This window comes from Phytophthora ramorum (genome assembly GCF_020800215.1).
Source record: "Phytophthora ramorum isolate Pr-102 chromosome Unknown Phyram_PR-102_s0004, whole genome shotgun sequence".
In the NCBI taxonomy this organism is placed as follows: Eukaryota; Oomycota; class Peronosporomycetes; order Peronosporales; family Peronosporaceae; genus Phytophthora; species Phytophthora ramorum.
Genome location: NW_027150650.1, coordinates 2,985,927 through 3,013,588, shown reverse-complemented (window position 1 = coordinate 3,013,588; position 27,662 = coordinate 2,985,927). Strand labels below are relative to the sequence as shown.

General features: G+C 52.2%; 11 protein-coding genes across 11 annotated transcripts; 6 read left to right on the top strand and 5 right to left on the bottom strand.

Moving 5' to 3' along the window:
- Positions 1 to 270: 270 nt before the first annotated feature.
- Positions 271 to 1,434, top strand: KRP23_5405 (DDRGK domain-containing protein 1; the record flags this gene model as incomplete). The annotated part of the gene is made up of 4 exons (XM_067890465.1): positions 271 to 369; positions 448 to 632; positions 692 to 758; positions 838 to 1,434. The coding sequence occupies 4 exons, from the start codon at positions 271 to 273 to the stop codon at positions 1,432 to 1,434; spliced, it is 948 nt and encodes a 315-aa protein (XP_067747011.1).
- A 105-nt stretch (positions 1,435 to 1,539) lies between these two features.
- KRP23_5404 (Cilia- and flagella-associated protein 53) lies at positions 1,540 to 3,367 on the bottom strand (the record flags this gene model as incomplete). The annotated part of the gene is made up of 6 exons (XM_067890464.1): positions 1,540 to 2,223; positions 2,287 to 2,553; positions 2,623 to 2,731; positions 2,789 to 2,875; positions 2,950 to 3,036; positions 3,111 to 3,367. 6 exons carry the CDS (start codon positions 3,365 to 3,367, stop codon positions 1,540 to 1,542), a joined length of 1,491 nt encoding a protein of 496 aa, XP_067747010.1.
- Positions 3,368 to 4,068: 701 nt separating this feature from the next.
- Positions 4,069 to 7,656, top strand: KRP23_5403 (putative ankyrin repeat protein L93; the record flags this gene model as incomplete). Its single annotated transcript, XM_067890463.1, has 1 exon — positions 4,069 to 7,656. One exon carries the CDS (start codon positions 4,069 to 4,071, stop codon positions 7,654 to 7,656), a length of 3,588 nt encoding a protein of 1,195 aa, XP_067747009.1.
- A 1,139-nt stretch (positions 7,657 to 8,795) lies between these two features.
- Positions 8,796 to 10,658, top strand: KRP23_5402 (DNA-dependent metalloprotease WSS1-like protein 2; the record flags this gene model as incomplete). The annotated part of the gene is made up of 7 exons (XM_067890462.1): positions 8,796 to 9,097; positions 9,170 to 9,358; positions 9,420 to 9,569; positions 9,639 to 9,675; positions 9,743 to 10,156; positions 10,222 to 10,273; positions 10,336 to 10,658. 7 exons carry the CDS (start codon positions 8,796 to 8,798, stop codon positions 10,656 to 10,658), a joined length of 1,467 nt encoding a protein of 488 aa, XP_067747008.1.
- Positions 10,659 to 10,800: 142 nt separating this feature from the next.
- Positions 10,801 to 12,737, top strand: KRP23_5401 (TBC1 domain family member 5-like protein B; the record flags this gene model as incomplete). Its single annotated transcript, XM_067890461.1, has 2 exons — positions 10,801 to 10,929; positions 10,995 to 12,737. The coding sequence occupies 2 exons, from the start codon at positions 10,801 to 10,803 to the stop codon at positions 12,735 to 12,737; spliced, it is 1,872 nt and encodes a 623-aa protein (XP_067747007.1).
- A 123-nt stretch (positions 12,738 to 12,860) lies between these two features.
- KRP23_5400 (uncharacterized protein) lies at positions 12,861 to 14,239 on the bottom strand (the record flags this gene model as incomplete). Its single annotated transcript, XM_067890460.1, has 8 exons — positions 12,861 to 13,055; positions 13,129 to 13,302; positions 13,380 to 13,451; positions 13,521 to 13,636; positions 13,705 to 13,753; positions 13,822 to 13,860; positions 13,933 to 14,068; positions 14,139 to 14,239. The coding sequence occupies 8 exons, from the start codon at positions 14,237 to 14,239 to the stop codon at positions 12,861 to 12,863; spliced, it is 882 nt and encodes a 293-aa protein (XP_067747006.1).
- Positions 14,240 to 14,364: 125 nt separating this feature from the next.
- Positions 14,365 to 15,123, top strand: KRP23_5399 (uncharacterized protein; the record flags this gene model as incomplete). Its single annotated transcript, XM_067890459.1, has 6 exons — positions 14,365 to 14,423; positions 14,509 to 14,631; positions 14,707 to 14,770; positions 14,851 to 14,871; positions 14,956 to 15,026; positions 15,093 to 15,123. The coding sequence occupies 6 exons, from the start codon at positions 14,365 to 14,367 to the stop codon at positions 15,121 to 15,123; spliced, it is 369 nt and encodes a 122-aa protein (XP_067747005.1).
- Positions 15,124 to 15,280: 157 nt separating this feature from the next.
- On the bottom strand, positions 15,281 to 15,700 carry KRP23_5398 (uncharacterized protein; the record flags this gene model as incomplete). Its single annotated transcript, XM_067890458.1, has 1 exon — positions 15,281 to 15,700. One exon carries the CDS (start codon positions 15,698 to 15,700, stop codon positions 15,281 to 15,283), a length of 420 nt encoding a protein of 139 aa, XP_067747004.1.
- Positions 15,701 to 15,946: 246 nt separating this feature from the next.
- On the bottom strand, positions 15,947 to 16,840 carry KRP23_5397 (uncharacterized protein; the record flags this gene model as incomplete). Its single annotated transcript, XM_067890457.1, has 1 exon — positions 15,947 to 16,840. The coding sequence occupies one exon, from the start codon at positions 16,838 to 16,840 to the stop codon at positions 15,947 to 15,949; it is 894 nt and encodes a 297-aa protein (XP_067747003.1).
- A 1,655-nt stretch (positions 16,841 to 18,495) lies between these two features.
- KRP23_5396 (uncharacterized protein) lies at positions 18,496 to 19,404 on the bottom strand (the record flags this gene model as incomplete). Its single annotated transcript, XM_067890455.1, has 1 exon — positions 18,496 to 19,404. The coding sequence occupies one exon, from the start codon at positions 19,402 to 19,404 to the stop codon at positions 18,496 to 18,498; it is 909 nt and encodes a 302-aa protein (XP_067747002.1).
- A 383-nt stretch (positions 19,405 to 19,787) lies between these two features.
- On the top strand, positions 19,788 to 27,626 carry KRP23_5395 (uncharacterized protein; the record flags this gene model as incomplete). Its single annotated transcript, XM_067890454.1, has 10 exons — positions 19,788 to 19,896; positions 19,969 to 20,793; positions 20,853 to 21,700; positions 21,768 to 22,133; positions 22,207 to 22,611; positions 22,676 to 22,803; positions 22,869 to 23,073; positions 23,130 to 24,362; positions 24,424 to 24,594; positions 24,654 to 27,626. 10 exons carry the CDS (start codon positions 19,788 to 19,790, stop codon positions 27,624 to 27,626), a joined length of 7,263 nt encoding a protein of 2,420 aa, XP_067747001.1.
- Positions 27,627 to 27,662: the final 36 nt, after the last annotated feature.

Below are 27,662 nucleotides of genomic sequence, written 5' to 3'. Positions count from 1 at the left end.
ACACTAACTAGACTCAGAGTCTGACCTAGTGCTAGTACATGTAAATCATAGAGAGCCCTGTAAGCGACAACACAATGAAGTTGGATATTACACAGCTCAATCCTTGATCGAAGTTAATCCGAGAGAAAAGAAACTTTTTGCGTCCGAGAAGATGAAGAAGTGACCCGCAATGTGCACTCGGCCCAGCGAAGCAACATTATCAAGTTGAAGGCAATCGTACTTAAAATAACCGTACTTACGCAAAGTCCTAGCATACGGAATTGTGTCGCGATGCTGTCGGACGGCGTTCTCCTCGTCATCTCGCTCGCGGGACTGGGTGCCACGGTGCTATTGGTGCTCTTCTTCACTGGCTTCTTCTCAGGCCCCAAAGTGCGCTCTTCCCTGCGTCTGCTCATCTAATTTCCAGTGTCCAATTCCCCCTTTAACACGATAATTTAATGTCTATAGAAAGTGGCGGATGAACGAGCTCCTGACCAAGCAGAGGCAGTCCGTGGCGGCGAAAGAGGAGGTTTGGCGGCGCTCCGCAAGCGCAAAGACCGGAAGAAGCGCAATGAGCAGCGAGAGGAGGCTGCTGCGCCCGCGGAGGCCGCCGCTCCGGCTCCAAACGATGCAGTGGAAGACACTGAGGAGCCGTATGTGATCGCGACATAAGTATACTGAATTATGTCAATAACGTTTTGGTGTGTTACAGGAGAGCTATGACCAAGAAGGAGCTGCAGAAGGAGCTTAAACGACGTGAGCGAGAAGAGCTACGTCGGGTAGGGACTGATGAGATTGAGGAGAGAGGAGTTTGAATTGGCGACATAACGTTCGGAATTATGTCGTGGTGTCTTGTAGTTCGACCAGCAGCAGCGTGAGGAGCGTCAACGCATGACAGAGGAAAAGGAAGCTGCTTATCAGAAGAAGAGAGAGGAAGACGCCAAGATTGAGCAAGCGCTGGAGGACCAGGAGCGTCAGTTGAAGGAGGAGAAGGAGCGCAAGGAAAAGGAGGAGTTCGACCAGTGGAAAGACATGTTCACGATCGAAGAGCAGGGCACCAAGCTCACGGAGGACGGCGAAGAGAGCCAGATGCTGCTACAGAAGTTCGTGGACTTTATCAAGTCGCACAAGGTGGTGCTGCTGGAAGACCTCGCGTCGGAGTTCAACTTGGCTACGCAGGATGCTATTGACCGTGTGGAGTCCCTGCAGGCGTCAAACCGCCTCACGGGGATTGTGGACGACCGCGGCAAGTTCATCTACATCACGGAAGAAGAGATGGACAAGGTGGCCAAGTTCATTCAGCGACGTGGACGACTTGGCTTTGCTGAGCTCTCCAAGGAGTGCAACAAGCTCATCCGATTAGACGGTGAGGCTGACAAGAATGCCACGAGCTCACTAGACTGGCTGAACAGTGAAGATCAGCCCGAGGGAGCGGGTGCCGACTTGTCCACTTGAAGATGCTGCGGAGAAGTTCACGTTGTGACTAGCAGAGGATAGGCATGCTGAAATGTATTTGCTGACAAGTGGAGGAGGCTATGGTGTGCACCGGATACTACTGCATTATGCATCGAAGTACCATTGTGCGTTTTTCCGGCGGAAGTTTGTGGTCGGCACGTGGCTCGAGAACTGCTTGACGCGCTCTTTGTGCTGCTTCTCAGCGTGTTGCATTCGCTTTAACTCCAGAAAGTCGGCCTGCTTTTTCTGTTCCTCAGCCATTTGACGCTCCTCCCGCTGTCGCAGCAGGTCTGCTTGCGTTCGCTTGAGTTCTTCGCGTCGTTCTTCCTGCTCACGGAGCTCTTTCTGTAGCGCTTCTTCTGCATCACGCTTGAGTTGGTTCATATACGCTGTATCGTCTTCCTTGGCTTGGATTTTGTTGGTGCGCTTCGCCTCGATCTGGTTGGACCGCGAAAGAAGGACCTGGCGGAGTAGTTCTTGGCGGGCAGCTTCCTCAGCGTTGTGCTGCGCATCGCGCTTCGCCCACACCTCGTTCTCCATGTCCTTGCGAATCTTGTCCAGATACGACAAGTCTTCCGCCTCATTTTCCATCTGCCGCTTAAGCATTTGCTGGTACTCGAGTTGATCCTGCCGAAACTTGTCTTGTAGTTCCCGTTCGTGACGCTGGGTCTCTGCTTCTTGCGCTAGTGCCTGCTCTAGTAGGCGCTGATCGTATAGCCGCTCGCGCTTTGAAGCAAGGTGATTCGCCTCCACGCGCTCTTGGTTGAACTTCTTGACATCTAACGCTCGCTACAAAGAGAGTAATGTCGGTACAACCAACAGCAGTACAATCGTCACAATTCAGTCACTTACCAATATCTCCTTCTCGCGGTTTCTCTGCTCCAGATCCTCTTCAACCTGCTTCAGATGCTCCCATTCGCTGAGCTGTTCGTAGGCTTCTCTCCGTTTGCGCTCTTCGTTCTCCACCTTCCGTTTGTGCTCTAGGTCGACTTGCAGATCCAGTATGTTCCTCATCTCTTCATTGCGCTTCAAGGCCATTTCAACATCCCTGCGGTCGCGCTCCTCTTTCTTCAATCGATCCTCCACCCACAGCTGTGTCATTTTCTCCTCCAGTTCGCGCTGGAGTGGGGGCAAGAGAAGTGTCAGCGCAAAGCCATCGCCGGAGAAAATGTAGATACAAACACGTACTTCCTGCGCAGCTATCCGCTTTCTCTCTTCAAGCTGCTTGTCTCGGTCGTTCAGCACGATCTGCTGGACCTTGTTCGAGTCCTCCACGCGACAGTCGTCGCAGGATTCGCTACAAAACCCGACATCAGTTCCAATGACTGCACAAGAGTAGACCAGATCTACTCACCGGTACTGCTGCATCCTCTTCTCCTCGACAATAGCCTGCCGTTCCCTCTCTCGTCGTTCTTTTAGCGCTAACGCACGCTGGATCATACTACAAAACAGCCAACATATTAAGACGTCAGCGCTTCAAATGCAAAGCTCTATCAGCAGCCTCTGCAAACGTACTTCTGCTTCCGATCTTCCGGCGTCTCTACATTAGCGAGACACGCATCTCTCCACTCTTCCATCTCTCGGTTGTACAACTCAGCCAGTCTAATTCATCAACGTGTTAAGTAAAACGTGAAACCCTTCGATCTCACCCTACAGGGCTCCGTTCGACACCGTACCGAAGTCTCCTCGAGTGGAGCTGCGACTCATGCTGGTTCTTCAGGTGAACCACCGCCCGTTGAACCTGTTTGGACTCGCCTTTGTCGTGCAAAGAGTCCTCCCACTCGGCGCGGGAGTTGAGTTTGGCAAAGCCCTGGACGGACGTCGTGTAGCTGGCCAGATGGTCTTCTCGCTGCCGTCTCTTGAGGATGAGCGAGTCGCCGACGCCCCGAGCGCCAGAACCAGCACGGTGTGTGCCACTGAAAGGCGTCGCCATGGAGGGATGACCACGACAAGGAAGAGGAACGCGAAGATGCCCGCCAAGGGACGCACAGCCACTTCGACTGTAGCCAATATAGACACGGCATTATCTATTTTCGCATGCTCGAAAGGCAGCAACTACTGCTGCTGCTACTTGCTGCACCACATATTCGTCAGGATCCCCGTGCTCAAACATATTCTCTGCGGAAGGATACCCGGATAGGCTTCAAGCTGCCTTCTTCTCGGTGGCAACGATTGAACAGGCCTCATGAGCGCGTCAGCGCTTGCGACCTTTTCGTCGCTGGGAGTTGACGCTCTGCTACTCGAGCATCTCGCACAAGTTGTCATCAAGAGGACGTTCGTGCGCGCCACCGAGAACCAAGAACGGTTCAGTTAGCTAATCTACCCCCGCTTCGTGCATCTTACAAAGCTCAAGGCCACAAGGCATCGTCCACAGAGAGATCACGTTGAGGACCTCACGAACGCGAATTGGTGTGCACCGAGCTACAATACTGAACGACGACCACAGGTGGAAGGCCCTCATGTCTGCCCGTCTTCAGGATGCGGTTCCAGCCTGCACTGGAGGCTCCGGTCTGAAGCTCATCTGGATCCTAAAGTCGGTTGCTGAAACCCCCGGTGCCCAAAAGACCACGAGGCAAGAGCGCTTTTCGAAATGGCTATTAGCCAATTTGGAGCCCCTCCCCCCGCCTAGTGGAGATGGCCCCGGGCAGGCGCTCCGACAAGGAATGGCTCTACCGCGCCGCATGTGAGGGTGGGCTGCTCGACACGGTTCGCGTGTTGCTGGAGGAGGGAGACGTGGACGTGAACGCGGCACTCGACGATTGGGGAACGACGCCATTGATGTTCTCGACCCAGAAAGGTCACTTGGCCGTGATGCACTACTTACTGGAGCATGGGGCAGAGGTGGACAAACAGGACACGAATGACATTACAGCGTTGATGTATCATTGTGGCTGGTCAGAAAATGTCTCGTTGGACGTGATCAAGTTTCTGGTGACGGACATGAAGGCGGACGTGGATGCAGTAGACAAAGACGGAAGAACACTGTTGATGTATCTTTGCCAGTCACAAAACGTTTCGTTGGACGTGCTCAAGTTTCTGGTGACGGACATGAAGGCGGACGTGGATGCAGTAGACAATGGTGGAAGAACGCCGTTGATGTGTCTTTGCGAGTCACAAAACGCCTCGTTGGACGCAGTGACGTTTCTGGTTATGGACATGAAGGCGGACGCGAATGCAGTAGACAAAAAGGGAAGAACACTGTTGATGTATCTTTGCCAGTCACAAAACGCCTCGTTGGATGTGTTCAAGTTTGTGGTGGCGGACATGAAGGCGGACGTGGATGCAGTAGACAATGGTGGAAGAACACCGTTGATGTATGCTAGCGATTCCAGGAACGTCTCTTTAGACGTGATGAAGTTCCTGGTGACAGAGGCTAAGGCTGATGCGAATGCAGTAGACAAATGTGGGGAAACACCGTTGATGTGGCTTTGTCGATCTGCTGACGTCTGGTTAGACATGGTGGAGTTCCTGGTGACAGAGGCTAAGGCTGACGTGAATGCAGTAGACAATATGAGAAAATCTGCATTAATACAAGCTGCTTTTAGAGGATACCGCACTACAGTGGAAAAGTTGTTAAGCTTGGACGCAGACCCAACTCTGCGTGACAAGAACTACAAAACTGCTCGTGATTACGCGGTTCGAAATGGACATGTATCCATTCAGCATACACTGCTTTCATTGCTTGACAACGATCAATTCATCTCAAACAGTGTGGTTAAACTGCCTGAACAGTGCGTTATCCCAGCTACTGAAATTGAATTCGGAGGTTACAACGACAGGAAAGATATCGGAGGAGACTTCCATGGGATGTGGCTAGACGCCGAGGTAGTGCTCAAGCTATGGGTTTCCAATTCAGATGATGGTAGTACAGCGTTCCATGAACAAGTCGGTCGGTGGTATGCGCTACGACACCCAAACATTCAGAAGCTGTATGGTGCAGTGCATGAAGGGTACAGCCTATTTGTTTGCGAGCACATGGCAGGTGGATCTCTTGCTCCTTTCTTACATGGTTGTGGCTATGGCTTTGGTACAATGAATGCAATGGATTGGAAAAAATGTCTTCAATACCTGTACGAAGCAGCGCTGGGGTTGCAGTTCTTGCACGAGCGAGGTATTGTGCACGGGGATGTCCGATTGGAGAACGTGCTGATCGGCAGCGATGATATCGCGAAGCTAGCGAATGTGTCAATGGAAGAAACAAAGACGTTCGGGTCCGATGTTTGTGATCTCGGAAAATGTCTGAGAATGCTTGACAGGTGGAAACAGGCTCCCATCGGTGTCGATAACCACATGAAGCAACTGATTGACGACATCATCAGCCCTTCGTCACCACCCACCATTCCCAACGTCGTCAGTCGAATGAAAAGACTACTTGACTCGCTTTCGACATCGGGCCAACCAGAACAGGAGCCAAGCGTATCCGTCGACGACATCTTCGATACCCTTCACAACATTCAAGACACTGTCCGTGAGTTGGGAGTTCTGCACTATTGTGAGGTAGCACACGTTCTTGATGTGATGTGCAACAAGGTAATTACCCCAGACCAGCATTTAACGCAAAGTGCCCATGATGCCGCTATCGAAGTATTAGAGGACATTAAATCTGCGGTTGGGCCTCGGAACTCACTCTCTAGTTCAGCGTGGTCAATTTCAAATTCACAGTCTCAAATTGCGATCAAGCGCTTGTCTCGGAGTTGTGCCAACGATGGATCGCTCGATTTCTTCTACAAGAAGATGGAACGCTGGTTGAATGTGTTCGAAGCATCTAGCGAGATGTACCAGGAACTCGCAACTCGTTGGGCCGACATAACCAAACGCAAGATGGAATTATTTGTATCCGAGGTGGACAAATCCTTGACACTACTACGCGACGTGGATCCCGACGATTTGGTTACTTTGCTGTACCACGAGTCACAAAGCCAGAAATATTCCCCTTCTCAGCGTGAGATCATTCAGAAAGCGTACGATGATCTCTTCACCAAGCGCTCGACCGAACTGTTCGTTTCACCTCCGGAGTGGTTTATCGGGTGGTACGAGCTGGAGAACGAGATTGAATTTGCTCGTGGTGGATTTGGAGACGTCTCAAGAGCGAAGTGGCTCAATTCCGATGTGGTCGTCAAGCGAATGCACACGGGGGATGATCACGTTGATCGAAGTCAGCGTCATAAAGAGTTTAAACATGAAGTGGGTATATGGTTCCGACTGAGCCACCCGCACGTGGTGAAACTGTTCGGGGGGTGCCACATCGGAACGCCCTTCTTCGTGTGCGAAGACGCGAAGCTTGGTCAATTGGATAGTTACCTGAAGACACGTCCAAGCGAGGTGTGGCAAAAACTATATGAAGCTGCACTGGGCCTCGAATATCTTCATGCGCGAAACATCGTCCACAGAGATCTCAAATGCAATAACATCCTTGTGGGAAGCGATGGCCAGGCGAAGCTGACCGACTTCGGGTTGAGTACGTCTGCCAGCGGTAATGGGAATGTTGTCGCCACGGCAGCAATTCGTTGGTCGGCTCCAGAATGTCTGAAAGGAGAGAAGGCGACGTCTGAATCGGATGTATTTTCTCTAGGTATGTGCATCATTGAGGCGGTGACCGGTGCAGTGCCGTGGGCAACAATCGACAACAATTCCGTGAAGTATCACGTGTTAAAAGAACGAAAACTACCATTACGCCGTAGCGGTTTCACAGACCCTCAGTGGAAGCTCGTTGAGGACATGTGTCAGTTCGAGCGATCTAGACGGCTGAAGCTCCTCACGGTTGTGCACCGACTGAAAGAGTTTGCATTCGAACACCCAATCGCTATTGTACCAGTGAAGGTCTCACATAATATGCAGTTGCCTACTGACGATCTGATTCAACTGATGAAAGAAATGCTGCTGCAGTGCAAGGCGGATGTAAGCAAGCGCGTGAGCGTCCAAACCTACGAGCTGTTGCTCGAACGCATCGAGGATCTTTACGTTGACAACTACGAGGCAGAACTAGAAAAGGCTATCAAAGCTAAGCTCGCTGCTACGGTTTCAGCAGCGCATGAGTATGTTGCAGAGCTACCGAAGCAGCTACCCCCTGTAGAAGGCGTGAAGTCTGTGTTCCGAGGCTTCTCGCTTCATCGTCGTATCGATCGTGTGCTGGCCGAGTATTTTATGAGCCCGAGCAGTGATGTGCACCAATGGAAGACCAAGTGCTCGATGATGTTGCAATCCCTCAAGGCTGGTGAATGATAATACTGTTTGGACATTTATGAGTTTTTTTCCTATATGGACGACTTGGCCTGGCATCTCAACTAAACAAAAACTCTCACAATTTCTTTTTCTTAAACAAAAAGGTGCTGCCAGGAAATGTTGCAAACGTCAGCCTGTGGTAAGGATAAGGATTGGATAGACCACGCGATAAATCCGAGAGCCTGCCGTAAGTGGGATGCAGTTATCTAAGCCGCGTGTACTGGTGCAATTTCTCGTCCAAATCAACCATTAATCCAGGTTTCAGAGTAGGATTGGCGGCTTAACACTGTAATACTTCAATGTACTCTCATTGATTCCCAGTGTACGTGCACTTGACCAAGCATTTCGTGAACTTCTCGGACGCTTTGCACGCCGCCTTTTGGCGTCGTGACCTTTTTGTCAACCTTCGCATCCATTACGGCGTGCACACTGGTAACTATCAACGACACCTCCTGGTATAAATTCTCCTCTGCGATCTTGGTCACCAGCTTCACGTTCGTTTTCCTAAAACCACTTCGTGTTGCTGGAATTCCTTGGCATCAACGGCTCCATAGTAAACCGTAAATACCGCATCCGTCAGACGCTGATTGTCCTAGGACACCAGATGATCGCTCCGATCCCCGTAGCGTACTAGCCGCCAACACTTTCTGCATTTGATTTTCCAGACGAGTGCAATCGATGGCGCACTCGCACTACGCGTCGTAGAACCTGCGATGACAAACGGAGGAAATCTCAGAAAAGAGGAGTTGAGCCTGGGAAAAAATCTTGAGGATGGCCAGATGATCCTCTCGTAAGATAAGCGACTAGCCCACGCCCCGAGCGCCATAACCAGCGCGGTGCGTGCCATCGTCATAAAGATGACGACGGCAAGAAGGTGACACTTCAATTCTAATTCAAAAGTAGCCATGACGATGCTTCATGTTTTTATCCAATGAAAACGTATAATGCATGTGATTGGGTGAAGAAAACGATTACGTGATTATTGGATATCCACCATGTCCGGAGACTGTGGATATAACGTTTGTACTTCACAAGTGTTGGAACCCGACAGTGCGCGTAGCTGGAATTGTCTCGAAGACGTTGCTCGCGTATTCAACATGAACTCATTGTCGAATTGTCCGGATAGTGCTCACATCGGCATGACGAGCCTCAGCTTGCACTTCAAGGGGCAGACGCTCGTTCTACCCGTCTCCGCCTCTGCAACGACAATTGGCGAGTTGCAAGCGCAGATCGCGCGCCTGGTGGACGTGCAGCCGGACGCCCAGCGGTTGTTCCAGAAGCGCCGACGCCTCGACTGCAGCGACGCCTCCAAGCCATTGACGGACGTGTGCGACTGCAGCGACGTCGCGGCGCCTCTGCTGCTGGTTGCGGGAGCTTCAGCGACGCAGATTCGACACATGAAGCAAACGCAGGACGAAGTGCAGAGGGAGATGCAGATTCGGTGAGTGAGAGGGCGACCATAGACACAGGAGCAAGACGGAACCTTCTGACTGTGAGTGTCACTTATTGCCAGGGAGAATCGACGAGTGGTGGACATATCCAAACGCAACCAGGGACTGCAGGCCAAGGACGCAGTGTCGACGAGCTACCGCTTCCATGCTGTTACGCCGTTGCCGAATTTTGGTGATGTGGATAAAGCGCGAGAGATTTTGGACAAGTTGGCCAATGATCGGGGGATCCTGGCTGTCATGGATAAGCACAAGTACGTGTTGAGTGTGATTGATTGGTTTGGTGTGTTGCTGACGATGTGGTGCAATTTTCAGGTGGAGTGTCGGGGTTTTGGCGGAGATGCCGCCAGACGGAAAGGTGGGAGTGGATCCTGTGTGTGTACTTGGCCTGAACCAGAACAAGGGTCAGAAGATCTTGCTCCGATTGCGCACAGATGATTTACTGGGGTTCCGTAAGTTCTTGAGGTGAGTGCCAAAGGAGTGGCTGTGCAGGATGCGGCCAACGTGCTAACGATTCATTCCTTTCATCGTCAGCATTAAGAACGTGCTATTCCACGAGCTTTCACACAACGTAAGCCCACCTGCTGTGATTGTCGAAAATTGAACAGAGCGCTAACATTTCTCTGTTCGGTTTGTAGGTTCACTCGGAGCACGATTCCAAGTTCTACCAACTGATGCGGCAAGTTGAGAAAGAGTGCAATGAGCTGGACTGGACCAGCTCTCACGGAGCCTCCGTAGGCGGTTCCCGAGCAGTAATGTACGACGGAGTTGAATCAGAGAGTAGCAGTTCCAGCGGCCATCGATTGGGCGGTGGATCTGCTGGAACTAGCTGCCTGTTGAATTCTGCGCCACCAACAGCGAGTGCCTCCGTGCAACTTGTATCTGCCCCAGAGCAGCGAGTGACACCGGTCGATCCAGCTCATCCTGCTGAAGAGGACCAACAACCTATTGCTACCGAAGTGTCAGAAGATGTTGAGATGGCAGAAGCAGAGGCCGAGCCAACTGCATCACAACAGATACCAGTCGAAATCCCGAACTCCCAGTCACCTACGGTAAGACGCACCGTTGTCTTAATGTCCACATGACAATTCTAATGCTAAAATGTTGTGAACAACAGCCGCAAGTGCGCGAGAAAACTGTCGACGAAGAAGTTGCCACGTTGGCTATGAGTGCGTGCATGGTCGGTCTCAACAGCAAAGTCCTGTCCCTACTGACACGTTGCTCGTTACAGGTGATCGCGAGCGTCGAATCCATGACGCAGTGCAGCACCTCCAAGTTCACTACAGCTCAGATGCCATCTCCAAGGCCGCATCGCTGCTCCACAAGATCGTGTCCAACATCATCTCCCACCCCGCCGACACCAAGTTCCGCTCCATCCGAAAAGCCAATCGCCTCTTCGACGGTCAAGTCGCCAAGTTCCCAGAGTGCCTCGAGTTTCTACTAGCTCTCGGCTTCGAGGACCAATCCGACAAATTCGTACTCGTCCGCGAAGACCCCGCACTGCTTTGGATCGGACGCTCGACACTGGAAGTGCTGCTTCCTGTAATTGCCTAAACAGATGTAGCCATCTCTCAACCCCTCTGTATTCCGATTTCGAAAGGTCGTGAAGACGAATCTTCAACCCTAAATCTAGCTTCGATATTTTCTGCCGACCAGTCAGGCATAGAGCTCCGTTAGCCAGACCAGCATTGTTGCAATGGAGGTGCTGCGCTTCCCGTTGTCGTCGCCGCGCTCTGACGCTGGGGGCAATAAGTCCACCGCCAACGTATGGGAGCGTCTGCTGCAGACCTTCGCCGTCCCCGCACCGGCCGCCAACCGCTTCCTGGTACGCCCCAATCTCTAATTTGAATAAAAATCCTCCGATTAACTTGTCGTTTTCTGTGTGCGCAGCCCAAGATCAAGACCGGACCGCTGCTGTTGGAGGTGGGGCAGCCTCCGGAGTGGAGGCCCTTTGAGGTGGTGCTGGCAGGCGCGAGCGCCAATGACTTGGGGCTGTACTACTACCCGCACAAGGACGACGCGTCCCCCATGGGCTGCATCCGCCTGCAAAGCGCGCACATCGACAGCCTGGAGGAGGTGCTCATGGTCGTGACCAAGGACAAGACGTGGTTCCTGTGCGCCGACCACGTGCGCGACGCCAGTGACTGGTGCGACGCCATCTGCGCTGCCATTGAGCGCGTGAGTAACGACGGCGTTATGCATGACAAGTTGACACAACGTCGACGGCTCACCAACAACGCATCAGCTGTCACGCTGTGTGAGCTGCAGTCCCGCGGGGTGAAAGCCAGGGTGGACGAGTTCTTGGAGGTGTTTGTGCGCTCCACCAGGGAGGACATGTGCCTCCAGGCGGCCAAAGGAGCGCTGTCCTGGTCCTGCATGAGGAGTCTCACGTGGAAGGTGTGGCTCGACTACATACCTGGAGACGTGCCGTTTAACCAGTGGAGCGCGATCACCCGTGACAAGCGACAACGCTATGAGAGTGAACGTCTCAAACATCATTTGTTCCGAGATCTGCTCGTCGGGAAACAGAGACCTGAGGAATTCCTCGCTGCGTGCGAGACCTCGTCGGACAACCTGCTGTACAGTATTTACAAGGACGTACGACGCACGCGCGGAGACATGCCCTACTTCCGGGACCCCATCGCCCAGTGTCTGATGATCCGAGTGCTGTACGTTTATTCTGCCACGCACGCCGAGATTTCGTACAACCAAGGCATGGGGGAATTGCTCGCTACCCTTGTGTACCTGCTGCACATTGAGCAGTGGCCTCTGGAGGAAGACGATCTGGAGGAGGTGGTCGCTACGGAGTACGAGGCTGAAGCCGATGGACGACTCAGCGGTTCCTACTTCTTCCCCAACACTTCGCCTATGAAGGACCAGATGGAAGACACCAGCACTGAAGAGGAGGACCCGTCTTACGTCTATGTCGAAAGCTTCATCAACATCCAGAACGATGACTCGTTCATCGACCGAGACACTTTTCTCCGGTTGGCACCATTCGCAGGGGGGTCCGGAAAGTACTACGAGTGCTGTCGCGACGCTGCTGGTGAAATCGTGCGTGAGCTCACGGCTGCGGAGTTCATTGAGCATGACGCTTATCTGCTGCTTGAGGAGATGATGCTGCGTATGGCTGGCACTTACTGCCCGCATGTTTCGATCCGACGCAGAAACTCAAAGTCGCAAGCTGACAAGCCGTTAAGCTCTGCAGACCAGCTCCCATCATCGCCTCTGGATGACCAGATGAACCGCATCCATCATCATATTTTGAGTCGTTGCGATCCTCCGACGGCGAGGCACCTGGCCAAACTCGGAGTGGAGCCTCAGATTTTTCTGCTGCGCTGGGTGCGTGTGCTGATGGCGCGTGAGTTCGAGACGCCACAAGTGTGGCAGATCTGGGATGCTATCTTCAGTCTAACACCCAGTGACTTCTCGTTCATCAACCTGCTTTGTGTCGCTGTTGTCCGTGAATTTCGCGAGGAGATTTTGGCAGCGGAGGATGCGACCAACGTGTTGCTTAGCTTGCGGGATATCTCCGACCGGATCGATCCCACTCGGCTTATTGACAACGCTCGCGAGCTCTACGATGCCCTGCTCATCGCCGCCGCGGTGGAAGCCTCGATGGAATCTGCGTAAGAGTGCTGCACAGTTAACTTAAAACAAGTTGTGTTTGCTGTCATTCTTGATCGGACTCGAAACGAGATAGGCGTTGCTGTCCAAGTGACACAGAATCTACTCCGCTCTCGAAAGAGTTCCGCTCTATTTCTTCTTGCCGCCCTTCCTCGAGTTGGAGTGCTTTTTGCCGAGCAGATTGCCGTGCTTAGCCTTCGAGCGCCGTGCGGGGATCTTTCGCGTGTCATTTGTCTGCGCAGCCTCAGCCTTGAGGTCCACGCGCGGCAGGTCTGTGCGCACTTCGATCGTAGTCTTTTTCTCCATCATCTGCTCGTGCTCCTTCTGTAAAACACAAGAGACCACAACATTAGACGCAAACTCCTTCCACAAGAACGCTATCGGCATGAGCACTTACAAAGTTGGTGCGGAAGGTGATCATCCGTTCCAGCTTCTCGCGGTTGTAAAACTTGCCCTTGACGTCCACGAGGAAAAAGCCACGCGTGTTGGCCAGCTTCAGAATGATGTTGTTCTTGGTGTTCGGGTGCGCCGAGACGTACGAAATAGGCACATCAATCGGCTTTCCCATATCCTGCATCAATCGCAAGACGGAGACATCAGTTAGCAACGATGCCAGCAGAGGACAGCTTCACCAACAGAATATCTTACGCCAAAGAACTTGTGGGTCGTAAACCGCAACTTGTCACCGCCAGCGACGACCGAAATACGTGCCACCGTTCGCTGTATGCGCACATCACTCACTGGGTTAGCATCAACTTAATAGCATGTTTGCACGAAATCTCCACGTACCCGTGCGTGAAAGCCAATGAGACCAGCCAGCAGAATACTCATGCCGAAGCCAACCGAGGAGCCGAAGTCGTCCGAGATGAACGAGAAGAAAGTCGGCTCACCCAGCACAGGGTGCACTACAATAACCAAATCACAACCATTAGGCCATTTCACCCACTGTCCACCTCTTCCTTCATCAACTCACTCTCCACGAGACTCTGCTCGTATCCCTTCAGCCACGACCAAAACGCAATCTACACAAACCAAACCGAAAAATCATCAACAATTGTCCACCTCGAATCCAAACTTGGCCTCCACGAACATGGGCGAGCGATCCAGCCGACATGAAGCCAAAGTAGCTCTGCATACCACAAAAATACAAACAAATCTTTGAGTTTTCCACAACAGTCTTCGTCATCGAAACCTCGCTTACCTTGCGCGGGTACTCGTACAACAGGTCTCCCTGCTGCTCGGCCTGCTCCGGGTGCTCCGCCAGCACTTTGTCCCATAGTTTGCTGTTGGTCAGGGGCTCCTCCTCGTCCTCCTTGGGCTTTTGCGGCGTCGGAGCACTATTGTCATGTCAAATTTGAGCGGCAATTCCTCTAATTCCAGGCCGATTGAGGCGGGGAATACACATACGTGGAGCTGAAGAAGCGCAGGAGCTGAGACGAGTCGTTGCGAGACGCTCGGGGCAGCAGCTGGAGCCGCACGGACGGACGACGCAGCACGCTGAGCAACATGACGCGACTAAAGTGTGGGCCACAGGTTGGCGTATGGCACCCCTAAACGTAACCTTTAGGGTGACCTATAGTTCTATGTTCAAGCTACAGCGTAACCCAACGGGTATACAGTACCCTATTCGAGCATGAGGCGGCGGCCGCGAGAAGTTCCAGTGGCTAAGCCCTCAGCCGTGCAGAGCTACGTGTGAGAGCGTCATGTGATACTTTATTGTGTTCTAGTGGCGAATAAATAATCTCATATATAGTTATCGTCTGTGCTGTAATGGCAGGCCGCAGGTGTTGCTACGTCGGGAGGAACGCGGCAGTCAACGGCGATGGATGCCGAACGAGCGCAAGCCTGGCGCTTCCAAGCATTCGGCGCTGAACCAGCAGCAAGATGTGATGAAAATCAAGTGAGGACGCAGAGAGAGAAGATTTTGGATCATCTTGGTAGATTTCTGATGATTAGGAGCTGTTTGGTGAGACAGGATTGACATGAACGAGTACTGCTCGGAGGCGGAGGTGGAGCAGCTCTACACGCTGGAAGAGGAGGTGAGACGATGAAAGTCGAAGACTACAGAGGTTGAAATAGGGTTGACTCGGAGTTTTGCTTTTGTGTATTGCTCTTGTAGGTCGCAATCCTGGAAGACGAGGTCAGTTATCTTTTATGGTTACAATGTTCAATGCAGCCTTGAATTTGGTTGCAGACGAGGAATGTGATCTTTACTGCTATGCAGATGGAGAAGTTCGTGGAAGAGTTCTACGTAGCAGCGGCCATGTTTTCCACGCAGGCGACGGCTCAGAAGACGTGCGTAGCAACAACGGAGACTTGGCACATTCTCGTTCTCACGTGTATTTCACATCCTTCCGACAGGCTAATCACTCGTCTCCAGCCCAGTAAGTGAGTGAATACCACGTGCTTCTTCGTGTTCTCTCGTGTTAATATTAGAGCACACGTGTTTCCAGGAAGTCAAAAGACCCAACGCACCGCACTAACTGAGCTGCAGCGGCATCTTCCTCTTTCTACGGTCGATTCTACATATTACATCGCCTCGTCTTCTCTCAGAAAATGTCTGGTGGTGGCGGCGGTAAGAATGATCCTTGTCCTCTGGGCTCGTTCTGCTGAACCACGTACTGCAGTCGGTAGTTGGTGAGCCGCAGCTGCTTGACCTGCGTCTGGAGCTCCTCGATCACGAGCTGCTGCGTCTCCGCCTGGTGCCTGTACGTGTCCAGCTCGCCCAGCGCCGCCTTCAGCAGTTGGTTCTGGTGTTCGGCGGCCTCGAGTCGCGTCTGCATGTCGCGCATCTCGTGATGGCAGTGCTGCAGATGCTGGTTCTGCTCGTGCACGCGACGCTCGGTCTCTTCTTGGAGTCTCCGCAGCTGCGTCTGTTCTGCGCTCACGAACTGCTGCGGTGCAGAACCAGAGCCGCGCTCCTGCAGCTTGAGCGCATTGAGGCGCTCGATGGTGGCGTCGAAGTCCATTGCCAAGAGAGCAAGCGTCGCCGTGTTGCCTTCTTTTACTTCTGTTCAGAAGGTCAAGTGTGCAAGAGTTGACTTTCGTACTTATGACGAGCTTTTGGCCACACGAAAGAGGCGTGAATTGGTGTTACGTTGGTGTACAACTCGACTAGCGCTGATGGGGAGCGTCATATCGCTGGAAGATTTCAATTGAATATCGTACATTTGTATTGGTTGGTTTCTCTAGCTAGTGTACATGCTTGATTGGGTTCAGATGTCGTCGTAGGAGCGAGGCTGAGCAGTAGTGAGCACGGTGGTGAGCGTTTCGGGTCGCAGCAAGCCGATCTGAACGACCTCGTCGTCGTCCTCCGAGGACGAAATGGTGATGCACGTGTCGTCGCTGTCCACGCTGGAGCGGTGCAGGTGCTTGACGCGCTGCAGCTCGCTGTGCAGCTGCTTCTTGGTGTACACCACGAGCCACCACATGCCCACCACGGTGAACACGGTACCTCCAACGCCGATCACCATCCGCTGCCGGAACGATGTCTCGCCGATCTCCACGGCGTTGTCGTCGCTGGCCGCCACCAGCTTCTTGCTGTGGTAGCCAATGTACGCCCACAAAACGGCGTACGGCAGTCCCCCCACCGCCGACGAGACGGCGAACCTGTAGGTCGAGATGTCTGCGATCGCCAGTCCGTAGCACTTGACGAGGTGCGGCACATTGGCCACCTGGATCAGCAGCAGCGGCTTCCAACTCGAGCTCTGCAGTACCGTCGCCAAGGCCGCGAACGCGGGGAAGTTGGTCTGCATGTACCCGCTGATGCGGTCCTTGCCGAGGTGCTTGGCAGCCAGGAAGGCGATCAACTGGCCGACGGTCTTGCCCACCACGCACAACATTGTGCCCGTGGCGAGGCCGAACATGGAGCCCGCGAGAATCTCGAAGCCTGGCGACGGGATGCACAGCGGGATGCCCACGGCCAAGAGGAGCGGCAGCAGCATGGCGCCCATGGTCGGGTTGGCCTGGATCCAGGCCATACTGCGAGCCACGTAGAGCGCCACGGGCACGAGCGTCAGCAGTGCGTAGGTGGCGGCACACACGAGCGCCGTGCAGGCCGCGGTCTTGAGCCATCGCCTTCGAGCGTCCGGGCACCAGCTTCCTGCCATTTGGTGATCCTGTGGTTGGTCGATTAAAGCGAATAAGCCGATGTGGATAAGACCCCAATGCGCGAATGGCTAAAGCTGGAGGTGATGGCTGGGCACTCGGTTCTGAAGTGCAATGCTTGGCGCTCGATAGTTGAGCGCGGTCGACTGGTGTGTGACATGCTATTTTTAGTGCGGTCTCTGCACAACGACGAAGGGAAGTAGACCCTCTATTGTATCATCCTGCAGCATCTGTACAACTGCGTATAGCGATAAGTAGGCTTTGTTTGTTTTATAGAAAGGTTTGTTTAATACATACAAATACGTCTGGAATATACACTAAATACGATTTCCTATATTTTTATATTATACAATAACGCAGGTTTTTGAGTTTTTGATTACTGGTGAATGCATAAGAAATGAGCGCGTGGATTACGCCTCGGGCCATTACCGGGAAAGGCAGGTAATATGCATGCCGTTTTGAAAAGAGCACTGGAAATGACGACTCGACGTCTACAGCTCTCTCCAACAAGCGAGCTCCCTAATGAAATCGCCATAGCTGAGCTAGAAGGAGCGGCCTCTTTAGTTTACGGCGGAAATCCAGGGCGGGTATTGATTTCGGGGATGCCGAGGTTAATAATCCACTGAGTGCAGTTCGATGTCCATCGGAGGAACTCGGGAGACATGATTTACGCTTTTGAAGCATGCAAGAGGATTGCAATACCGACGAAAATACGATGGTATCCTCAGAACGGTTCTGTTACATGTATTCCTTGCTCGGCTTTGGACCCATTATCGAGGCCACCAGCGACAGTTAGAGCATCAAGAATAGCACCCCAACACCCTGATGCCCACCACGTTTGCTTACCGGGGCTGTGCGATACCTACAACGAGGCAATAATGGATCCTAAATGCAAAGGCAGTGTAAAGCAACGAAGCATTGTTGCTGGCCTATCCTAGCTGGACGCGCTTGCATAACAGCGCGCTTGTTCCTTGAGCTGACGACTGTATATGTACGCGTATCCTCATTTTACAAATGCAAAAGAAACACGGATGCAGACAATTCACATGCATTTTTCATCGATTACGCCGGTCGTGTTGCATTGCACGGGCACTTCCCGCCATCTGCACGGACCCCAGCCGGAAAGGCAACGTTTGTACACTTCGAAGTAGCCATTTATCCGCTGACTGCGTTGATAAATCCAGCGTGTTAGTCGCCTCAAAGCCTGGGACAACGACAACCATGGCTCAGTTGGTTCGAATCCGCAAATCCACTTGTTGGTGATCGTAGGGGCATCCAAAATGGGTTCAAGGCATGTACGACTCAGCTGCGTTCCTCATTGAAGCTGCAAGTGAGATATCTAAAGCCACCCGCAGCTAATCCCTAAGCCGAAACACGCAGTGGATATTTACAACGATATCCGTAAGCCGGCTTCTAGGAATGCACTTTGCTTGCCAAGGCCACGGGTAAAGGACACCATATTGTCTGGTTGGTGCTAACGCCAACGCAGATTACGACAACTTGATGGCGCCGGCGATTTGACGAAAGTGCCCGTAATACAACAGCTGCTGGTGTTCCCGTCGCTGCCTTCACTTGGGACGGACGCGTAAGAGGGAGGAGGATGGCTGTGAAGCCGCGAGCAGAAATACATTGCATTAATAAGGCCTTAACCAGGCCGTCAAGCCCAGACGACGTGCGTGGGTGTCGACGGACGCACGCACTGCGCCGAGCTCTTGGCGCTGGCTGGAGTTGTCGGGTCGATCTCGATGGCGAGCAAAAGTCCTTCCTCGCTGCTGCTGCGGCACTCGCGCTTCTGCAGCTCCCGCAACTGCCGCCTGGTGTACACCACGAGGAACGTGATGGCCAGCACAGTAAGCGAGACGCCAGTGACGACCATCACCATCCGACTCGTGGTCATCTTGGCATCACCTGAGAGAATCGCGGCGATGTCCGTAGCCTGTTCGCCAATGTACGCCCACAGTATGGCGTGCGGGACGTTCCCAACTGCCGAGGACAATGCGAACCTCCCCACTGAGACCTGCGTGATGGCCAAACTGTAGATCTTGACGATGTTCGGGATGCTGGACAGCTGATACAGCAGCACGGGTTTCCAGCTCGGACTGTTGAGCACCTCGGAGAACGCGCGGAAGGTCGGGAACTTGGTGCGCAGGTAGCCACCGATCACTTCCTTGCCCATGGAGCGCCCCAGCAAAAACGCGAGCGTCGAGCCGCCCGTTTTGCCCACGGTGATGACCAACACCGCGTGGGGGACGCCGAACAGCGACCCGGCCACCATTTCCAGCGCCGTGGACGGTAGACAGAGAGGGATGGCCACCCAGAAGACCCCCGTCACTGCCAGCGTGCCTAGTATCAGATGGCCTTGCACCCATGTCGTGGTGGCCACCAGATACTCGTGCACAGGCAGCACTGACAGCAGCATCGTCACCGTCACTAACACAACAGCGAAAACGCCCACGCGCAGCCACAACTGCAGCTTCGGGCGGGCGGCATCGTCCGAGCCCATAGCAGAAGTGGCCCACCGATCCACTGCGCCCACGCTGTTGTAATTGGCGACGGACGGAGGCATGAGACGCTGTTAAATCGGATGGAGAGATGATTCCTCGGTCTCTTGTCCAAACTGGTCTCGTGTGACGTCATTACTGTACCAAGTTTTGGGTACAGTCTCCGATTGGACAGCTCGAGATCACTTCAACGTGCATGCATTGGCAATGCATGAGGGGGAACTAAGGCGCAGGTTACCACTGGGAACTTACCAGCGAGCAGCCAAGCAATACGTGCATTTTTTTGGCGACAGAGTCCGCGATGTTTTGCCTTTGTGGTATTGTGTCGGCGACGGGTCGCTTGTGGTAGAATCTGTATCGGGCTTCGAGTCGTCGTGGGCGGCGCGATGCAGCTTTAAACCTCTGCACTTGCTTCTCTAATTGTACAAATTGATTGAGCTTCGTTGCAATGGCGAAGAAAGAAACTGAGGAGGAGGAGGAGCTTCGGGAGGAGGCACTGGCCGAGTGGGTCTCTCGAGGGCGAGCGGCGCAGGATTTCACCATGGACAAGATGATCAGTACGTTAGTTTTGTATGGCTCTTGTAGACTATTGCTCCCATTCTAACGCTGTGTATTGTGTCATTGTGTAGAGCTTTGGGAGGAAGAAGACGAGGGCAACGAAGAGGAGGAGGAGGAAGACGACTTGGCGGACAAGCAGGAGCTCCTGAGGGGCTACCAGATGCTCGGACCTCTCGTGGATCAAGCGAAGGACGCAGCGCGACAGTTTAAAGAGACGACAGTTGAGGGGGGAAAGAAGGCGTTGACTACAGCCTGGAAGTACGCGGAGCTGCCTCCGCTGCGACGCCGTCGCCTTCTGCGTCAACATGTCCTTCACGTTCATGAAATGGATGCTGAGACGCACAAGTACTCGCGAGTTCACCAACGGGTTGCGGAGGAGCTGAAAGACGCTCGCGAGATGGAAGAAGAGCTCCAATTTGGACTCAAGAAGAGAAACAAACGCCATGCTCCGCTTCTGAATCGATTTCAAGAGCTGAAAACCGAAGCAGGCAGGAAAGAGCAGGTCAAGGCGTTAGAAGAAATCCAAGAGCGTCGCCGTGAACGGATTGATAAGACGATGAAGGAGAAACAGCGCCAACTGGAGGAAAAGGAGCAGAAAGCAGAGCATTTGCTGGTGCAACGCAGGCAGCGAAACATGAAGTTCTGGCAGAAACAACTAGTGGAAGCGAGAGAATTCGCAGAACAGCAAACGCACGAGCGAGAGCACAAGGAGGAGTATGATAGGAAAGTGGAGACAATGCAGGAAGAGATGCAGATGGTCGAGGAAGAGGAAAGCGTGGATGCTCAACAGGCGTTCGAGCGCCTACAGACCACATCGTCCATTGGGATATTCGATACAGCTTTTGAACCGGGTGAATGGAACTCAGCCACGGATGGAGGACATCGTACCGGTCTTGGTACGTGGTAGTTTTTGAGATCGTGTTTTTTAATACTTACAATTCTGATGTATACCCAGACGAGCACACGGTAGGAATTTCGACAACGCCGGGATTCATCCTTGAGAACGAGCAGAAACGCATTGGGCTCTTGGAAATCCAATCCAAGGTGTCGATGCTGCGTGAGAAGTTGGAGCAAGTAGAGCAGGCGAAAACAAATCTGGGGCTCGACATGAGGACAATTCTCGAGCGAAAGGATCACTTGCTTCAAGAGATCAAGCAAGTAAGAGCGGAACAGGACGCTTTGAATGAGGTACTTGCAGGTCCGCCACGACGCGATCCGTCCGAGCATGAAAAGCAGCAGTTCCACACGCTAGTGACGCGCCGAGCCGTCTACATGAAGCAGCTTGGCGATTTGGACTCTCGGATCGCAAACATTCAAAAGCGAACCACGATCGTCCATCGATCCGAGGCGTCATTTCTGCCGATGCTGAGAGAAGCGGAAGAAAAACTGTCCGAAGTCCAAGCGCAGATTGATGCAATCGAAAAACAGCGCCACGAACTCCCTGTGATAGTCGGAAAAGCCATCTTTCAGCCTGACGGCGTGCCAGTAGCTACAGTCCAAGCAGCGAGCGACATGCCAATCCACATTGCCAGCCCCTTCGTCGACCCAACGAAGCTACTGAACCAAGTCACGATGGAGAGCAAGTTTGAGATTTTGAAAAGTGCTGTTGCGCCTGTGCATGAGCACTACAAGAAGGCGAAGACGCAAGCCATCGAAAGTTGGAAAGTGAACGAGCTCCGATCGTTAGCCGAACAGGAGTTAGACAGTGCCAAAGCTCGTCTGGTTAAAGTCAGAGATCGCTTTGTGGATCTCCAGAACATCGCACTCCGCAATGATGTCGTTCACGCAATCCAGAAGTACCATGTGAGTGTCATACACCGGAATTTATTGCTGGCAATGGTCCATATGCTAACCTTTGCCCACTCTGCAGCAAGATGGTAACAGGTTACGGCGATGTATTTTCCCTTTAAAGGGTCAACTCGAGTGGTGGAGTCACCAAATGCCGAAGAAGTCGATGGGTTTGACGTACTCCATCGAGCAAAATGAAATGGTGCTAGCTGAAGGAGAGACAACAGGGAAGATCACCGGGTGCTTCCATCTCCCAAAGCGCTGCTTCTACAGAATACAAATGAGCGTCCGTATTCAAAGATCAGCGCTTATCGTCGACGATGAGAACACAAAAGATAACCCGGAGGACCGTGAACAGCTCCCAGGAACGCCAGAAGATTGGAAATTATACATTGGCCCTGAAATGGACTCCTTGCAGCACCACACTTTTCGAGACCTTGGTGGCAAAGTACGGGATAAGTTGCCCATATACTGCAAGCCCTGGACTAACACTCTACGTTTTGAATTGTATGTATATGTAGGTTCTGCGAGATGGAGACAACTTGACTTTCGAGTTTGCAGGCATACGTCTCTGCTTTAGTTTGGAGATCTCTCATCGAGGTATTATCGATCCCAAACGCAAGTTGTGTCGCTACGTCATAAACAACGTGGCCAGATATGAAGAGCGACTAGAAGATTTTAGAGAAGAGGAAACACGCATACGACTTCTTCAGAAAGAGAAGCACTTTGTATCGGAGCTAGTCAAGACGATGCGAATGCAGTCAAAGAAGACAAGCAGTCAGCGGGCGACAGAACTTCTTCAAGAATTGATCCAAGTGGAGCGAAGCAAGACGAAAATGTGGGACTCCACTTTATTTCACGGCCATTTCCAGCGGTTCAAACGGGCCGAGTATGTGAACATGCTACGTGCTGAGATTAAAAAAGAGGTTCGTGCTGTAGCCTTTCAGTCTGTTCGGTTGAATACTCACTAGACAATGTGTACACAACTAGATCGCAGTACAAATCGACTATAGCATTGCTATTCGTCAAGGAAGAGTTAGCGAGAGTGAGATGCTGGCTGCAGGCACTCCGATCGTGGTTGATTCTTCGTTCCAGGGACAGAGAAAAGAAGAGTCCAGGTGGGTCGTGGCCCTGCTTTCTTTGACTCAGTACAAGAATTCTAACGCGTTTTCGGTTGCTGCAGGATGGGGTTTCAAGCACGGAAATCTGCGTTGATGGAGCCAAAGAGACTGGCTGCGCAGAGGTTCCTAGGTGACTACTGCAGCTTCAAATCTCAAGCTGCTACAAGCTCAATACCTATGGCTGGTTCGTACCGGAAAGAGACTATGGTCGTGGGGGTCCGGTACGAGTGGCGTGAAGCACGAACAAAACTCCACGTAATGCATAAGGTACGTACAATGTTCAGCTTACTGTCCTCGTTGTTGTCTTGTTGATATCAGTTTAGCTATGTGGTCCTTCCAGCGACTCTGAAGATATGATGGAGACGACGATACACGAGAAGACGGAGTGGTATCAGCTGGACAACGCAAATGCAGTCTTCTTGGCTAGCTCATGTGCTAGGGCACTTCGTCGCAAACGCAGGGAAGAGGCAGAAGCTCGAGTTCTCTTGGTCGCGAAAGATGCGAAAATTGAGCAGCTGCAACAAGAGACACAGAAGAATATTCAGGAGGAGAACGAGGCTGCTGCTCGAGAGGCCAAAGAAGATGACATCCTGTCTCAGCAGATGCACCGTGAGCTAGCACGAAGAGAGAAGCTGCTCTACGCAGACGCTATTCGCCTGACGACATACAACGAGAGTGTTTCTTCCCAGATTGATTTTCAAGTGCAAAGAAAGCTGAACGTACTCGGACAACAAGTCGCTGGAGGTTCCGCCTCTGTGATGCATGAAGTGAAGGAGAATTTTGCGCAACAGTTTGTCCAGGGAAAATTAGCGTTAGTGAAGAAGACTTGGGAAAGAAAAACAAAGCGCGTTATCAACAAGCGGATCAAGGCGAGAAAGGAGCGAGAGTTCAGGATCCGACAAGAGGAAGAGCTCGTGAAGGAGGTCAACGAGTCTAACGAGCGAGAACTGGCAGCTTTGAAGTCTAACCAAGAGCAGCGAGCAAAAGAAGAATTATTACGGATCCCGAATTTTCAAGCTGCAGTTGAACAAGCCTTCAAGTGCGAGCATCTCGAGCTGAAAGCATGGGGGACAAAGTACGACTTCGGCTTGAAATGCAAGAAGTGTGGGAAAGAAATGTCCAAATCGAGTGATGACCCCGACCAGGCTCGAGGAGGAGATCCAGAGTTCGATGAAGATGTCCGAATCCACCGCGCACAGACGAGTACTGGCATCGCGTTTCGGTTCAAGGATGCAGGCCATCTGAGTAAGGTTGAGAACGAACGTCTCCGGCTTGAGAAAGAAGCTCGATCGATGGAAGAACAGGAGTCTATGCTGTATGATCGCCTGGACCCCAAGTCCATTGATGACTTTAACTACCGCCACGGAATTAATCGCGGGACACTTCTAGGAAATGCTGACAGCTCGGACCCATTGTATCCACGATTGGTCCAGGATATTCACCGTTCTTCGCACCAGGACGAAATCCTCTTCCATGGCCGACTTCGCAATTTCAATTTTCGCATCCAGCAGATCTTCCGCCAGCATGGGGAGTGCACCAATCGACTCGAGATACAGGTAACATGAAGGCATTGACGCTAACCATTTTACCCCTCACGCTTACACTTGAATTGTGTAGCGTGCATTTTTAGAGAACGTACAGCTCGAAAATGAGACGGTGCTGAAGAAGCTTCCTCTGATCGAAGCCGATCATGCGCGAACGGAGGCTCTGATTGAAGAAGATAAAGCGGTACTGAAGCGTTTAAACGAAGCGAAAGCAAGACTAACTGCAGCCCAGAAAGAACGAGAGGTACGTTTCTTTCAACACTGTTGTAGATTCAGGACAACTAATCTCATTGGACACTTCAGGCGGCATACTGCGCGATTGAAGGTGTCGAAGAGGAGGCTGAATTCTCCGAGTTTCATGCCCCCGCTCTTATCAAAAGCAGTGATGAGATGAACGCTATCTACCAGCGAATTCAAGGAGAATTCGAGTTTGTCAAGCAGCAAGTGGTTACTTCAAAGGAACGACTTGATAAAGCTGTTGAAGAGCGCAATAAGGTTGACGAATTGATGAATCGTCTGTACTGTCAGACGCAGAACTCGATACTGCGAACCAAGTATGGATTTGTCAAGGTGAAGTATTATCGAGTAGAGGATAGTTGCGTGGTGGTGATACCGCTACACTGGGAAGCAACCCTTTACATTCCCATGGACGAGATTCTAGCCTACGAAGCCATGTACAAGGAGGAAGAGTGCTTTGCTATGGCCGATGAAGACGACAGAGCACACATATTTGTGCGGATAGAGCAAGAGATGGAAGTATCCGAGCGTCACAAAATGGAGAGTGAAGACCAGCAGATTCGCGAAATAATGGCGTGGCGCGTGAAGAAGGAAGTTGAAGAAGCCAAACTGACCAAAGAGATTTGTCAAGACGAGTTAGAGTCTCAATTTATGTACGAGATGGAGGGACGTAAAGCAAGTCTTGAATCGAGTCGTAAAGAGGCGATGAAGCTTCAGCGGCGAGGACGAGTATACCCTCCTCGGATACGACGACCACTTTCACAACGTCCTAGTCGTCTGGATGCTAAGCGAGTTGCTCGAGCAAGTGAAAAACGCTTGGCCATGGCTAGCATCGAGCAAGCTCTGCTAGCCAAGGAGAATCAACTGCGACAGGAGAGCAAACGTGAACGGGACGCTATTGCAGTGGAAGGTTTAACACGCGAAGTGTTTGAAGAATTGGTAGGAGATACGATCGAAGAACTCTGCCAAGAGCGGCTTCAGGAGACGAAACACGAAGCTGAAGACTATCTTCGTACAAAAGGGAACGCCATCATAGCGACTACCGATCAAGCTCGGGTTGATGGTGCAGTAGTTGTGCAATTGCTGGGCCTTGATCGGCTGTGGATTGCAAGGAAACAGAAGTACTCTTTGCTGTATGCCACTTGGGGGCAGGAGTTTGCTAAGCTGCAGTTAGTTCGAGATGAGATGGCGCGCCGTGACGAACTCCGACGTCTGGTAGAGGAAGAGCGACTTCTACATGAAGCTCGACGCAAGGAGATGCTGGCTGAAGAACGCTCGAGTCGGAAATTCTACATCGAAGAAATAGTGCTTTATATGCAGGAGAGGAAGGCGATGGCGACCGCTGAGATGGAGATGAGGGAATACACCCGACAGCTTGAGATCGAGGCTATGAAGACGAAGTACTCAAAGATGGTTGAAGACAGGAATCGCGTGAACGACAAAGCCGCTCGTCGTCTTGAGATTAAGTTGGGTAAGAATGAACAGCACCGCTTACATCGCGAATGGAGACAAATCAAGACCGAAGATGAGCTGTCGATGCAGGTCCGCGAGAAAGAAATCGCTGACGCTCTAGCTGAAGCTCTGGAGCGGCAGTTCGACAAGTACCTCGCTGATCAGTTGGTACACGGACGAGTTACAGCCGAAATGGAGGCGAGCCGTCTGGCTGATAGACTACGTGACGCTCAGCAGGTTGCGACGGAGAAGCGCCGAGCCTTCGAGATGAAGATGGTGCAGGAACGAATGATCGCGACAGTGGAGACGTTCTACGCACTCTCGCGCGCAGAGGTTGAGTGGATGGACGCTATTGAACGAGCCAAATTCTGGGAGCACCGAGCGCTGCCACTAGAAGAGAATTTAAAACGTATGGAGCGTGAAGTCAAGCGAATCCAAGAAGAGAGGGAGCACGTTGTTAATGATGCGAAGTCCAAAAGAGAATACGCTGACAAGTGCCGCACGCGGATTGAAGAGGCGGATACTTCGCTTTCTGGTGCTATTCAGGAGAAGGAGAAGGCCATGCTGAAGCACAAACGAGTACACAAACTGAATGCTACCATCGACTCTGAAGTGCTTCATGGTCGAGTGCAGCGCTTTAGAACGTCGTATCTACGTGATCGACTCCACACGCAGTACTTCGCGCTGCTAACTGATTCAATCGTGCGACGGGCGTTGGTAGAGTGCAGTGAGCGCGAAATTGTTCGACTGGAGACACTAATCAAGCAGTTGGAGCAAGAGCGCATTTTTAAGAGCAAGGAAGTGAGTGTGTTGCAGAGGAAACGTCGTCGAGCACTTCGCATGCGCCTTCGACGCGCTGAGCTGGGCAAAATGATGTTTGGTCATTCCCAGCAACGGCTTGTAAAGGAGATGTTCCAGCGGTGGACGAAGCTTTGCTCACAGAGAACGAGGGTGCGAGCTTCTTTCAAGATGAAGCATGAGCTTCTACTGCAGAAGCAGAGACTCACTATGACCACCACTTCTCCTATGCTGAAGAAACAAAGTCTGCTCCGCGAGATCAAGGCAGCAATCATTCCATCGCGACTGTCGATAATGCACGACCACCAGAGGCGTGTCCTTCAGTGCCGGTTGTGCCGACAGAAGTACTCGGAAGAGCAAAACAACCGCTACTCGTGTGTGTATCACCCCGGAACTTACGAATTTGCGTGTGGTCGAACCTGTGAGACCCGACGCAACGCCTCATCAGGGCCCGCAGCTGTACCTGCTTCCTGTATGATGCACCGCGCAAAGCGTTGGCTATGCTGTGATGAGACTGATGAAGGACGTTATGGTAGCTCAGGCTGTGCTCGACGATTTCATCTACCAGCACGAAACAACCCTGAGCTAGCAGACCTTGTGGAGTCCAAGACAACTAAGGAACAAACTGTTCTTGATCAGATTAACCAGCAGCTTCTGGAGCTGCGAGAGAGGAATGTGGTGGGGAAGCTGAAATTGACAACCAAGTCCGTCGTCACCAAGATGGAAAAGAACCTCGCCATGCAGCGTGAGACAGCGGCTCAGTTCCACATCATTGACCGTCGGAGCTAGTTCAGCGCCTAGTAAACCATTCGAGTTCAAGATGGT